We start from the raw sequence: 14,004 nt of genomic DNA on the forward strand, positions 1-14,004 counted from the left end.
TATTATATTCCTTCGATTGTTATAGTGGATTAACCTAATATGTATGACTTCTACATTATTTTTTATTGATAATTTTATGAAAATTTCATAAAAAATATTTATGTTAATTTATTTACTATTAGGTTATATTTAATTACAGAGAGGTTTTATTGGATTTTCGATAGGAAATTCGAAAGGACATCCCTAGACAAGGGAACATTAATAAATACCAATTAGTAAAAGATTGGGTAAGGGAAAAAATTGAGACGAAATAAATTAGTAATGGAGGAGAGACAACTGCTATTTATTTTTGTTGCCACCTACTCTAAGATCAAATTAAAGCAGTGCTTGAAAATAGCTTTTTCCTTTGAAGCTAATAATATAATTATAACCGTAACAAAAAGTCCTAGAGTACAGACACGAGAGAAAAGTTTCTTCTTATTTCTTTCGTGGTTTTTCTTGCTATAATTCTTGGAGAATATATGGAGACTAAATCCATGGCTGTGAGGAAAGAAAACTATAAGGTTGTACCTTGAGGTATGATGGTCGATATAGGAATGGGGATTTAGTTTGATCATTTCTTGAATATAAATTTTGGTTCAGTTGACTTTACGGTTGCATTGCTGAAGAATTCAAAGGTTTGCATGCACATATAGAGGAAGATATGAATGATGATGATATTAATTTGGAGGGATGTGAGTTTGACGAAGTGGAAATTCTTGAAGACCTATATATTCCTTGTGTGCGATTTTACAAATAGGAACAGAAACAATTATGGAAGCTCTAGGCTTGAGCTCTGATAATCAAAATTATTGAAAAACTCTCGCCATATAATTTTCTTGTTGAAAGGTTGCAATCAAGGTGGAGGATCTTAAGAATTATGAACTGCCTGGTAAAACTACCTACATGGGAGGATCATTCTCATGTGCTATCTAAAGAGCCATAAGTAATTATAGGACATCATTTTTATGTTTAAGGGTGGAGGTTGGAAATACTGATAAAATTCTTTGCATGGGTATATAGGTAAGATCGCCATATCAACCTTTTGAGTATTATGATTGCTCTATCTTAACTCAAATTGGAAATTTGCTGGGAAAAACCTTTAAAATTGATCGTACTGCGGAGATGGCAAACAAAGGGAAATTTGCTTGAGTCTGTGTAAAATTAGATATTTCCAAACCTTTGATTCCAAAATTGATAGTTGGAGGTTGTATTCAACTCATGGAATATGGAGTGGGAACTATTAACTTTTACTTAGGATGGGCAGGTGACAGAGAATCTGATTCTATTAAATGTAAGGGAAAATTTTAATGATATGGGCATTAACATGGATCAAGAATCTAACAATGGTGCTGCTACTCAAAATGTTATGAATCAAAGGAAAGGATTATGCTACAAAATTAGAGGGAAAAGCAAAATGGATAATTCCAATGTTCAAAGCAAGAATGGCTTTCATGGGTTTGAAAATATGGTTGAAAATAATAAGGATGAGATAGTTGGGGAGTTTCAAAACAATGAAAATCCTGCAGTGGAAATTGGGGAAGAATTAAGAAATAGTTTGGATCTTATGTCTGATAGGAAATTGAAGAATATGGTTTCTAAAGATGGTGTTCTTGTGCATAATGTGTTAGTTGCAAGCTCTTGTAATACTTTGTAAGGAAAATGTCACTATTGGGTAGAAACTTGATGGGAAAGAACAACTGGGGAGGAAAATAAAATGTTAAATGGCAGCTATAGCTTGAATTTAAACAAAGTGAAGGTCAACTTCAAAGGGAAAAGAGAGAGGAAATAGGTAGATACTTTGGTGGGAAAAATGGGGATGGTAGAGTAATCAGAATTCGGTTTCTTGAGTCTCAAGCAGGATGTGAACATGATTGCTACTGACTTGAAAGATCACTTTGAAAAAGAACTGGGATAAAAAAAGGAAGCAAGGAATGAAGCTAAACCTCTTGAAAGAAGTTTAAATGATGATATGATGGATATTTACTCTGCTAGTTGGGGTTGAGTTCTATTGAAGATGCTGGAGAAGTCTTACCTGAGCTTTAGGTACATTTTTCTTGTTACCATTTTCTCTATATTTTTTCCATCATGTTTTGTTATGGAAGGCCAGAGGAGTTGGTAGGAATTATTTTAATTGTACTATAAAGAATTACATTGCTAATTATAATATAAACCTTGTTGTGATTATGGAAATGAAAATTGGTGGTGGTATTCAACTGATAGAAGGTTGAATAAGACTGACTAGTCTAAGAGGGCTAAAATAGATCCTATTGAATTCTCTAGTGGTATTTAGGATATTCTGAAAAAAGAAGAAATTGATTTATACTATTTATAATCAAATGCTGAATATGATTGTTAATGATAGTAGAGGAAATGGTTATTCATTGCTTTATATGCAAGCCCTCTTTGTAGTATAAGGCAGACATTGTGGAATTTCAAATCAGTTTTATTAATAAATTTCCCTGGTTATTGGCTTGAGATTTTAACAAAATCTCTAATAAAGCTAAAATATCAGGAGGGCTAATAATTCTATTCCTCTAGATAAAGGCATTAGTAGTATGTTGAGTGATTATTGTTTACTGAATTTGGGAACTGGTCTCATTTGGTATAAGTCTAATTCGAGATAGACTTAAAGCTTTTTACTATGTGGATTGGAGAGCCACTTTTCCTAGAGCTATGGTTCAAAATTTGCCTTGAACTCGATTAGATCATCATTTGATCCTCATTTATGTTGATAAAAGTATTAGAGTGGACGCCAAGCTTAAAATTTTTGGACATGTTTGCCAGGCTTTGGAGAGGTACTTTTCCTAAAGCAATAGTTCAAAATTTGCCTAGAATTTGATCAGAGTGGATGCCAAGCTTAAAACTTTTAAGCATGTTTGACATTGCCGAATTGCGACTGAGATTGAGTTAAAATAATCCTTAACCCAGTTAGACAAGAATTTAAAATAGGATAAAGATATTTGGAATTATAAAATAGTCCTCCTCCTATCGATTATATTATCCCACATCAAAGTATAGGATTATTTAATCTTGTTAAGCCCAATAAGCCAAATAGCACTGATTTAATGTCTGAAAAGTTGAAAATGACAAACTTTTATTTTTTCTTTCTTTTCTATCATTTTAAATCTTTTTAATTTGATTCTTTATTATATTTTTTTCTTTTCTTTTATTTCATTTATTTCCTTTTTAACTTAAATCTTTTCTCTCCTTTTTTTTTTTTTTCCTAATCTCATTCTGTATTTTGTTTTTAATTACATTTGCATTTCTCTTATTTTTTTTAATTTTTTTTATTTTCATTTGGTTTCAAGAGCCTAAAACAGACTACTTTGTGATTCTTTTATTTTGTTATTATTATATAAAAGAAAAGTTTATATAAACATTGTAGAGAAAATAAATTAATTAGATAAACTTTTCGAACAATTATTAGATAAAGGACTTATCTTCTTTTTTTTTTTTTTTAAATATCTGACTTACCTAATTTAAATCATTTTATTTAATTCAAAAGTTATAAGTTGTATGATAACTTATCTTCATTTTGATAATAATTATATATTAAAAAATTAATCTTATCGTAATGAAACCAAACATAAGATTAGATTATTTCTTATCCCTTCCCTATCCGAATACCAATTCTTCCATATTCTGCGTACCAAACAAAGCCTTCAGATTTGAAATGGCTTGGATACAACACTCTGACTTTGATATTTTTATTAATCTGGAATGGAGAAGCAGTAATTAGAAAATATTGTAGGATGTGCATAATTTTATACAGAAGCTGAAGGACTACAATAGAATGTTTTTGGTAGTATCTCTTTCAAGGAACCAAAAAAAAAAAAAAAAAAAAAAAAAAAAAAATTGATTACTTGCTCTTTTGAATGGCATTCAAAAGAAGCTTTGTAGTGAGGAGAATCCCTTTCTTAAGAAAGCTTGAAAAAACATTGTTATCTGATTTGAATAATATTCTTGAGCAAGAAGAATGCTTGTGGATGCAAAAATCTAGATGACAATGGCTGTAAGGAGGATACAGGAATACAAATTATTTCCATCTTTCAACTTTAATTAGAAGAAGATAAAATCAAGTTGAGATGTTACAAAATGAGGAAGGGGTTGGATTTATGATAAGACTTTTTAAAGAACATGGTTGTTGAGTTTTACAATAAGTTGTAGGCTAAGGAAGATGGCAATTTCAAAGACGCCTCTGTGACTAATCTTTTTCCAGCAATTTTGGAGGAAGATTTACTGCAGTCAAATTGTGCAATGGAAAATTAGGAAATCAAACAATCTCTCTTTAAGATAAGAGCCTGGAAAGCTCTTGGCATCAGTGGGTTCCCTACTACTTTTTTTTTTTTTTTTTCTTTTAAATATTGGAATTTAATTGGAGATAATACTTGCAAGATGATAAAAAACTTCTTTGATACTGGTCAATTGCCGAAGTGGATTAATGATACGTTAATTACTTTATCCTTAAGGTGGAAGGCACTCGAAGTATTATTTAGTTTTGTCCCTTAAGTCTTTGTAATACTTTTTGTTATATAATAAGTAAGACCTTAGTTTAGGTATTGATAATATTATTATAACTTAAGAAATGCTTCATCACTTCAATTAGTCTAAATCAAAGAAGGCGTTCATTAATGTGGAAATCTTGAAAAAAGCCTATAATAGGCTTAGTTGGGATTTTGTTGAGGCCATTTTAAAAGAGATACGTCTACTTGAGAAATGGATGAATGCAATTATGTAATGTGCTTGAGTGCATGGAAAGAATGTAAATTATATGGAATGGAGAACTATTAAGAGGCTTCTCCCTAAGTAGAGGCATTAGAAATAGATATTCACTGTCTCCTATATTCTTGTGTTGCGTATTGAAAATTTATCTTTTTCTATTACTAATCGAGTCCTTTTTAGGGAAATGGAGAATGGTTAAAACTTCTAGAAATGGGCTTGGAATCTCCCATTTAATGTTTGCAAATGATTTGATCATCTTCTCTAAAGCTTGTGTGGATCAGGTCAAGGTGATTGTTGGAGCTATGAGATTTTTCTAGTATTTTTAGAATTTATATTTAGGATTTTATTATGATTATTTGTTTAGTTTACTTTTCTTATATTTGTTTAGTTTTCTACTCCTAGTTAATTTAGGACCTTATGCCTATAAACAGGACTCTAAGTTTATTTGATGTTTCATTCAGAATTCAAACTATAATTTCAGTAATACAATTTCTATCCTTATCCTTCTTCTCTAATTTTCTGGTTTTCTATATTTTTTTTTCTATTTTTTTTTTTTAAATTTAACATAACATTTAAATTTTATTTTCAATTTTACTACTTTACAATTTTATTTTTATTTTTCTGATGCAACTCTATTTTCAACAGCAGTAACGAGCCTACTTTCAATTTAAAGCTTATTTTCAACAGTGGTATTAGAGCCATAGTATTGCAGGACTGTGATTTTGTTCAAGAGAATAACATAATTTTAATTTGCTTATCATCATGTCATCTAATTTTGATGTTTCTTCTCCTTGTCAATTCAATGGAGAAAACTATCAATTTTGGGTCGTTAAGATGCAATCCTATTTGAAGGCGCTTGGTCTTTGGAAATTTGTGATGAATGAAATTGCGACCACTCCCTTATTTACAAATACAACTCTAAATTAGATTAGGCAACATGAAGAGGCAAAATTAAAGAGACCGAAGGTCGTATCCTGCATTCATGCGGTTGTCTCTGATTCAAGTTTTTCAAAGATCATTAGTTGTGATATAGCTAAAAATGCTTGGGAAAACTTGAATGAGGTATTCAAGGGGAATCCCAGTGTGAAAGCAGTTAACATCCCGATACTCAAAAGAGAATTTAAGATGTTAATGATGGTGTAGTCTAAGACCATCAAAGCCTATACAACCAAGGTGATGATGATTGTTAATCAAATCCGGCTTGTTGGAGATCAATTCTCCGATCAAAGTGTTGTGGAGAAGATTATGGTAATGTCCCAGATAAATTTGAATCAAAGATTTAACTATTGAATAATCCTATGATTTGACTACTCTGTCAGTTGCTGAGTTGATCAACAAACTCCAAGCTCACGAGTAAAGGGAAGCAATTCGTAATTTTGAACAAGTTGGAGTGTTTCAGGCCTAGTCTAAAGGTAAGAAACCAGCCTCAAAATTTGATTTTAAGTCAATTGTAGAAGATGGAAGCAAGGGTAAAGGAGGGCAAGTTTCTTCCATTCTGTCAATGTAAGAGGACCAACCATGCGAAGAAGAATTGCTGGTTCAAGAACAAGCAGATTTATTGTTGCAACTTTTGTAATAGGGATGGTCATCAAAAGAGCTTTTGTTATGTCAAAAAAGCTCAAGCAACTGAACAAGTCCCGTGACAAGCCAATCGAGTTAATGAACAAAAATAAGATATAGGAGTACTTGCTTATGGCCTCACAACTTGTTGGTGAAGCAGATTGTAATACATGGTTGATTGATAGTGGCTGCACTTCACACATGACTAAAGAATAACACCATTCGTGACCAAGCTGGTACTTGGATATGGAGAGATAGTTCTTAAAAAAGGCAAAGGTACGGTAACCAACCACACTGAGCAAGAAAAAAAACATTGCTAATGTTTTATTTGTTCCAAGATTATTACAAAATTTGTTGAGTATTGCTCAATTACTGCAATAATATTTCTGTTAATTTTGAACATTCTATTTGCACCATTTATGATTTACATGGAGTTAAGATTGCTAAGATCAAAATAGGAGAAAATTCATTTTATTTGAAAGGTGACTCTGTACATCACCATGCCTTAATTGCTAAAGTTGATGTGAATAGGAGATGGCATTGACGATTTGGTTACCATAATGACAAGGCATTGAAGTTTTTAAATACTATAGATATGGTTGATGATTTTCCCATATTTGACTTCTTTGATGAAATATGTGAAAGTTCTCAAGAAGTCAAACAAGTCTATAAGTGTATTTTTTTCAACAAGGTTGGTAATTTTGAATGACTTTGTCAAGCTAAGCAAAATTAAGCAACTCAAATTCCTCCACAACACGTCAACCATGTCGATGAGAAAAGGAAGCTAAAGAATGTTTGTTTATAGCTTCTCATCTTGAAGCTAGACTTAATCCAGGCTTAATTGATTGTGGATGAAGCAAGTTGGGTTTAATAAATTTATTTTTAGGATTTTATTATAATAATTTATTTATTTTCATTTTCTTATATTTGTTTAATATCCTATTCCTGGTTAAATTAGGATTTTATGCCTATAAATAGGACCGTAAGCCTATTGGGTGTTTGATTTAAAATTGAGACTATTATTCTAATAATACAATTTCTTTCATTCTTCTTCTTCTTCTTCTCTAATTTTATACTTTTCTATCTTTTTTTCTATTTTTTTTCAAAGTTTACACAACTTTGAAATTTTATTTTCAATTTTACTACTTTCCAATTTTATTTTTATTTTGCTGCTGCAACTCTGTTTTCAATAGCAGTAACAGAGCCCATTTTCAGTTTAAAACCTATTTTCAACAGTGATAATGAAGTGCCTAGAGGTTTTTTACAGAGTTTCCGGTTAAAAAATTAATTGCCAAAAATCTAAGACATTTTTTATTTTTTATTTTTAATTCCTCTCTAGCACAATGCTAGAGAAATGAAGGTTGCTGTCAGTAAGGTGATCAATATTCCTTTTGCGGATTATCCGAGGAAGTATTTGGGAACTCATACCTTCATCGATGGAAAAAGTACTAATTAAGGTAACTTTGGAAAAATGAAGCATCGATCGAGTAGTTGGATATCAAAAGTGCTTTCATTTGTTGGCACAGTAACTTTGATTAGTTTTGTTTTAAATTCTATGCCTATCTACCAGATACAGGTTGTCAAACTTCCTAAATAATTTTGTGAAGGAATTGAAAAAATAAACATTTTTGTACTAAACATTTTTGATCAAGTTGTCAAATTTGATCCATATGATGAAAGATTGTCAGTTGGTCAAAGGCTTTTGCTTATCTATAGGATTGCTGGATATGGATGATAATATTTTCCTCCAATTGTTGGTAAGGTTGGCTTGGTATTAGTCTCAAAAGTAACGAAATATACTATAAACTGCACATCTGCTAATTGGAATGCCATCTTTGTTGTTGGGTGCTATTTGCTGTGGAAATATAGGTGTAAGGCTCTTTTTGAAGATGGATTTTGCTAGCTCTTTGATCCAAGTGTCGTGATAAAGAACTATATGCTCGATATGCTTCTGTTGTGCAAAGGAATTTGAATAAGCCAGAGGAAGGTTAAGTTAAAAATGGATTAATGATGGGAGCTTGTCTCCAAGAATTAAAGTGGCCGGTGCTGGGTGTGTTGCTAGAGGCAGGGCAGCCAAGGTCAATGGATAATTTTTTAAATAAATCTTTGGTTTGCTAGTAGCATGTTGGCTGATATTTGGGGCTTATTCTTTGGTCTAAAGTTGGTTAGAGATTTAGGCTTCCAAAGAGTTCATATTGAAATGTTGTGGTTACTCAGATTACAGAAGTTTTGGATGGAAAATCATCCCTGTTATGGCTGGATGCAAGGATTTTTTTTTATTGAAATGTTGTGGTTTCTCAGATTACAGAAGTTTTGGATGGAAAATCATCCCTGTTATGGTTGGATGCAAGGATTTTTTTTTTTTTTTTTTTAAGTTTATTTTTAAGAGCAAAATGTAGACTTCCCCATAAGTCATGTTTACAGGGAATATAGTCGTGGTATTAGCTTGGGATATCATGTTCTTGAAAAAAGCTCCATAGTGTATTTGGTTGTTTTGTTTGGCCTTGCCCCCTTATCACTAAAAATCGAGAGGAAAAAGAATAAAAACAAAAGAAACAAAAAACAAAAAATTGCTTCAAAATGTACGAGAATATTTCCAAAAAGAAAAGTAAATATACGAGAAAGTTATAAAAGCTATACCAGCCACTGTGTAGGTTAAAGCGATTTAACAAAAATTTTAATTGCATGATACATTATGTTGGCCCTTTTTTATTGTTTTTGATGGTTTTAAAAAAAGAGGGAAGAATCCAAAACCTAGAAGGCTATCTAATAACCAAAATGAGCAGGCCCATGTAGAAGTTTGAAAGTATCTCAGAAGTAGTCCATCACCAGCAAAAACCATACCATTTTCATGTGGCGATCTATCTGACAAAAACCATAAGAACTGGCAAAAATCTCTGGGTGGCGTTATTGCCAAGGTCTCTTTTTCCACTCATCCATGCCAAACTCTACTTTCTACCTATCCTTTTACTGTTTTACCCTTTATCTTTTTAAAACTCAAAAGTTTCTTTTCTTTTTTTTTTTTTAATTTTCTTTAATTTTTTTTCCATTCTCCATAACCACAAGCTAATTTTTTTCCTCTCTTTTTTTTTTTTTTAATAACCTAAACCGGCATTCAAATAGACCTTAAAAATTTTCTACCCAACCAAAAAAAAAAAAAAAAAAAAAAGCCTATTCAAAACATATAATAAAATCCAGTTGTTGATGTTGAAAAAATAAAAAGGGTAACAGGGATAATTGCGAGAATATTTCGACAGCCTACAAAATCCATCATATTAAAAAAACATAGAATTCTCCAAACATAACGCAAACAAAAATGCTAAAAACCGCAGGCAGAAATCTACAGGTCACTGCCAACATAAACCATCCTAAATAGTAATCAACACCATGAAACTTAGTCAAATAAACTGAAACCCATGTCGTCATCTGATTCTTCAGCTGGTTCTTCCTTCTTTTCTTCCTCCTTGGCAGGAGCAGGGGCAGAACCACTAGCAGCAGCAGCAGCTGGTGCAGCAGCAACAGCGAACTTGCTAGGATCCTATTTGTACACCATCAAATAATTAATCAACAGCAGCAACTTTAAAACTTAGAAATTAGGGATTTGAATGATAAGCATATCAAAATGCATCAGAACAAGTAGAAGGTGGAATGAAATAAAAATTATCGAACATTAACAAGAATGCAGAATACCTTTAGATACTCCTTAACTTCATCTGCTTGTGGGAAGGAATACTCAGTGGCAAGTGCGATAGCCAGCACATTCTTGTAAGCATTGATAAACATGTGAGGAGCAGCAGCTAGGGTTGGAAATGAAATGGCTAATGCTAATGAGGTAACCATGGAGACACCAGTAGCAAACTTCACGACAAGGTCATCTTCAGTCAGATCAAGCACCTCTGGGCTAAAGACGGAACCGTTGTCATACACAGACAGGACAACAAGACCATATGAAAAGGGCCTAATTCCAAGCTTAGCAAGGAGAGCAGCCTCAGAAGAGCCAACCTTGTCACCCTTCCTAATGAGCTCCACTGGGGTGATAATTTCAACAGTACCCTTGTTAATTTTGGTGGGAATGTTAAGAACCTGGAATGTGGAGGAGTTAGGCATACAATCTTGCAAATAAAGAATATTGCAGCAACTGCAAGTGTAGAATACAAACCTGGAAGAAAGAGGTCTGAGATGGGTCGAGCCCAGTGTTGCCAGGAGGAACAACAACATCAATTGGGGCAATCAAACCAACACGAGCAGGTGCTCCAACCTGTTTAATTTTGCAAGTTTCAGCCATAACATTAAGCAAAATAAAAGCAGCAAGTAATAAAAAAAATGGCATATATAAACCGGAACACATTTCTTTGAGTGCACTAAATAACCGGCAAGATGATAACCAGATACCAGGGAAAAAATAAAAATTACATTTGTCAACTTCCATTTTCATCATGCAGACATGCTGAACGGAACAACGCACAAGCAAAAGCAATATTTCATAATATTCAATATAGTCATTTGAATTCTGACCAGCAAACAAGATAACATCATAGCTCCATAAAAAACCTAGCGTTAGATAGGTTCTGAATGCTAAGAGTTAAAAAAAGGAGCATCAAACAAGAAAAGCCCATCAGTATTTGAAGAACAAGAGAACAAAAAAAGCACCACCAAACAAGAAATAACCGGCATATGTATTTGAAGAACAAGAGAACAAAAAAGGGAGCATCAAACAAGAAATGACTAGCATAAGTATTCGAAGAACAAGAGAACAATCTCTTCTAGTTTTTTTTTTTTCCTTGTTCTATGCCAAAGATAAATTACAATGATGATGATTAAGAAAGCTTATCTTGAATATAAATTCTAGATTACTCATAAGTGTTGCGTATATGATTACAAATGAAAAACAAATTTAAAAATACACTTCAATTTCAATTGATCTAAAGATATCAAAATAAAACAACACTACAACAAATAAGCAATGAAGATGTTGTATGGCAAACAACTTTTAACGCTGTTACTCAGTAGGTCTCTTTCCTACAATTTTTGTAACACCAAGAGAACCATTGGAAGAAACAGTATTACTAAATCAAAACCAGACAGTTCAAAATGATTATTACAGAAAAAGGCAAAATGAACTTCTAGGATCTTGCAGCAATTAACAATATGACTATGACTTTGTTTTTAACAGCATCCAGTAACAATCAAGACAAATACATCATAAAACAATTACTTGGTATCCAAAACAACTAAAAAAAACCCAAATTCCATAATAACAGGTAAGACAGAAATTGTCACCGCACCTTGTACTTGGCAACCTCTTCACTGACTTCCTTCAAATCACCCTTTGTGAAGATAAGACCCACATTTCCCTAGAACCATTGTAAAAGTATTTATTAAAGAAATCAGCAAATTAAGTTTCTATCAGAAGAAAATGAAAAAGAAATTTTCCAGGAAAAATTAAACGGGAAAAACTTCAGAGTGATGATACGTACCACGAGAAGGGGGATGAGATTAAGGAAGGTCTGGTTGCCGGTGTTCTCGGAATGAATTCTGATAGAACGCTTCATCATGGTGTTCTTTCCCATAAGCACAATGGAGTCGCCACGGAGACCTTGCCTGATGTTCTGGAGCTGGTTAGAACCGACGTTGTCGGCGGCCACAACCAGGACCTGGCTGTACTCGTCAAGGAGTCGGCATAGCTTGGCATCGTAAGCGATCTTCTTCTCGGCCTTGGAGGACTTCGTCACCATTTTCACGATATGGGTTTCGGAGATAGAGAAAGAGAGGAAAACTGTTTTGTGTATGTGAAACAAAAACGAGGGCCAAGACTTAGCAAAGCTAGGTCAAGGCGGACAGCAGGGCGGCACTGTCTCTTTAACCTCTTTCTCTATGGGAGTGAAAGGTTTAAGGAAGAAAACTCTAAGGAGCTATGGAGGCTTGTAAACTGTGAGACTGCGTGTTTGCCAGGTATATATAGTGGGTGGGCTTACTTGGGAAGGAGATGAAGTTTTTGTTCAGTTTAGACCTAAATCCTACGGTTCTGGTTTGTTGTGGCTCTGGGATCTGATGGCTGTGGTGCTTGGCAGATTGGGTGCTTTCATGGGCTCATGTTCCTTGACATCGAAAAACACGCCCGAAATGGCTTCTCAAGTCGCATTTGGCCCGATTGATAATCCAATGGGCTTTTGGAAAATGGCCGATGTTTTTAGTTTCCCAATGTTAGAAAAACTTTCTTTCTTTATTTTTACACATTAAAATGTTCACATATCTAAAATTTGTTATGAATTAGTTTTTTTTTTTCTTTTTTTTTGGTTTTGTTCGTTTATTTATTTATTTGTTGCAATAAAAAAATTTTATTTAGAAAGAAGAATCAATACAAATGCAATAATCAATCGGGATATTTTGAAGAAGCTAATCCAAATCCACCTTAATCCAAGAATGAAAATAATACAAAGAAATAGCTGCCCGAGCAATCTCATTAGCAATTCTATTTGTCTCCAAGGTGCAAAAACACAACTAAAAGAATTCAAAGCACCTAAAATAGCCTTAATATAATCAACCAAAAAACACAAGTCTCCTAAATAATACTATTGTTAGATATAAATTGAATAGCAAGTTGACAATCACTATTAAGAATTCCAGCAACAAAACCCATGTGCTTATATAGGGTTAATCCTTCTCGAATGGCCAACAATTTCGCCATTAATGGATTGCAGCAAACACAAACTGGTTTTGCAAAAGCACCCATTTGTTCACCATTTGAATATTGCACAATACCACCCAGACCAATAACTTTGTCTGCCTAAGAAATTAAAGCATCAACGTTTAATTTATAAATTCCAACTTCAGGAGGGCATCATCTCAACCATTCACTCACCATTTGCATACAAACTAGTTTCATATTTGGTTCTATATAATCTACATGTAAACCTATCAAACTGTCCAACAACCTAGCATCATCCATAGGGACCTTGACATAAATTATGACATTTCTTCTATTCCATATTCCCCGCACCACTAACACAAACCAATCCCTTTCCAAAAAAAACGTTTGTCCACAAAAATTCATAAAAGAAGAAAATTGCAAACTCTTGGAAATAGGATAAAGTCCAACTTTTTCCATAGAGATTTAGCTTGAAAACAAAACCAAAAGGCATGAAATTCAAATTCTACATCTACTTCACATATATCATAAGTCTGACTTTCTTTTATTTTCTGAGACAGTAAAACTCTTCCACAACGCACCACCCTGACACATGCTCTCCAAACTAACATCTTAATCTTATTAGATACATATAGGGACCAAATTAACTTCCACCACTCTTGATGAACTCCATTGCTAGTACTACCAGAATTCGAACCGGCACCCATTCTCCAAACCAATTTAATATTAGTTTCGATAGTATACAGATGAGGAATAATGCCATAACAATCTACATGAACACTCCGAGCTATTGATAGGCACCTGCATTATTGCATCATCTTTATCAAGGAAAGAAGAGAAGGAACCAACTCCATATTCCACGAACCAAATGGCATTACTAAAGCATCGACCATTGATTCATCCAAAAGTGTTCTAGGAGAATAAATTCTTGTAAAACTAAACTTGGAATCCACTGATCAAAATATATTTTAATTGAATTACCATTACCAATTTTCCAAATTCCTCCAACTTCCAAAATTTTCTCACCTCAATACAAACTCCGCCATAAAGAATATGTTTGTCTTCTAACTCTAGCTTTTTTAAAACTAGTA

At 33.2% G+C, this 14,004-nt stretch overlaps 1 protein-coding gene across 1 annotated transcript; it reads right to left on the reverse strand.

Annotated features, from left to right (window-relative positions):
* Positions 1–9,447: 9,447 nt before the first annotated feature.
* On the reverse strand, positions 9,448–12,213 carry LOC107413777 (large ribosomal subunit protein uL10). Its single transcript, XM_048470320.2, has 5 exons — positions 11,742–12,213; positions 11,550–11,618; positions 10,424–10,522; positions 9,955–10,347; positions 9,448–9,802 (listed from the first exon to the last, which is right to left on the reverse strand). Exons 1-5 carry the CDS (start codon positions 11,997–11,999, stop codon positions 9,659–9,661), a joined length of 963 nt encoding a protein of 320 aa, XP_048326277.2. The 5' UTR covers positions 12,000–12,213; the 3' UTR covers positions 9,448–9,658.
* Positions 12,214–14,004: the final 1,791 nt, after the last annotated feature.

The sequence above is a fragment of the Ziziphus jujuba genome, chromosome 8 (genome assembly GCF_031755915.1).
Source record: "Ziziphus jujuba cultivar Dongzao chromosome 8, ASM3175591v1".
Lineage (NCBI taxonomy): Eukaryota > Viridiplantae > Streptophyta > Magnoliopsida > Rosales > Rhamnaceae > Ziziphus > Ziziphus jujuba.

Coding starts and splice junctions, on each gene's coding strand:
- LOC107413777 (XM_048470320.2), bottom strand. CDS start 11,999: ATGGTGACGAAGTCCTCCAAGGCCGAGAAGAAGATCGCTTACGATGCC. Junction 11,619..11,741: donor ATCTCATCCCCCTTCTCGTG/GTACGTATCATC, acceptor CAATGGTTCTAG/GGAAATGTGGGTCTTATCTT. Junction 9,803..9,954: donor AAGTTAAGGAGTATCTAAAG/GTATTCTGCATT, acceptor GTGTACAAATAG/GATCCTAGCAAGTTCGCTGT.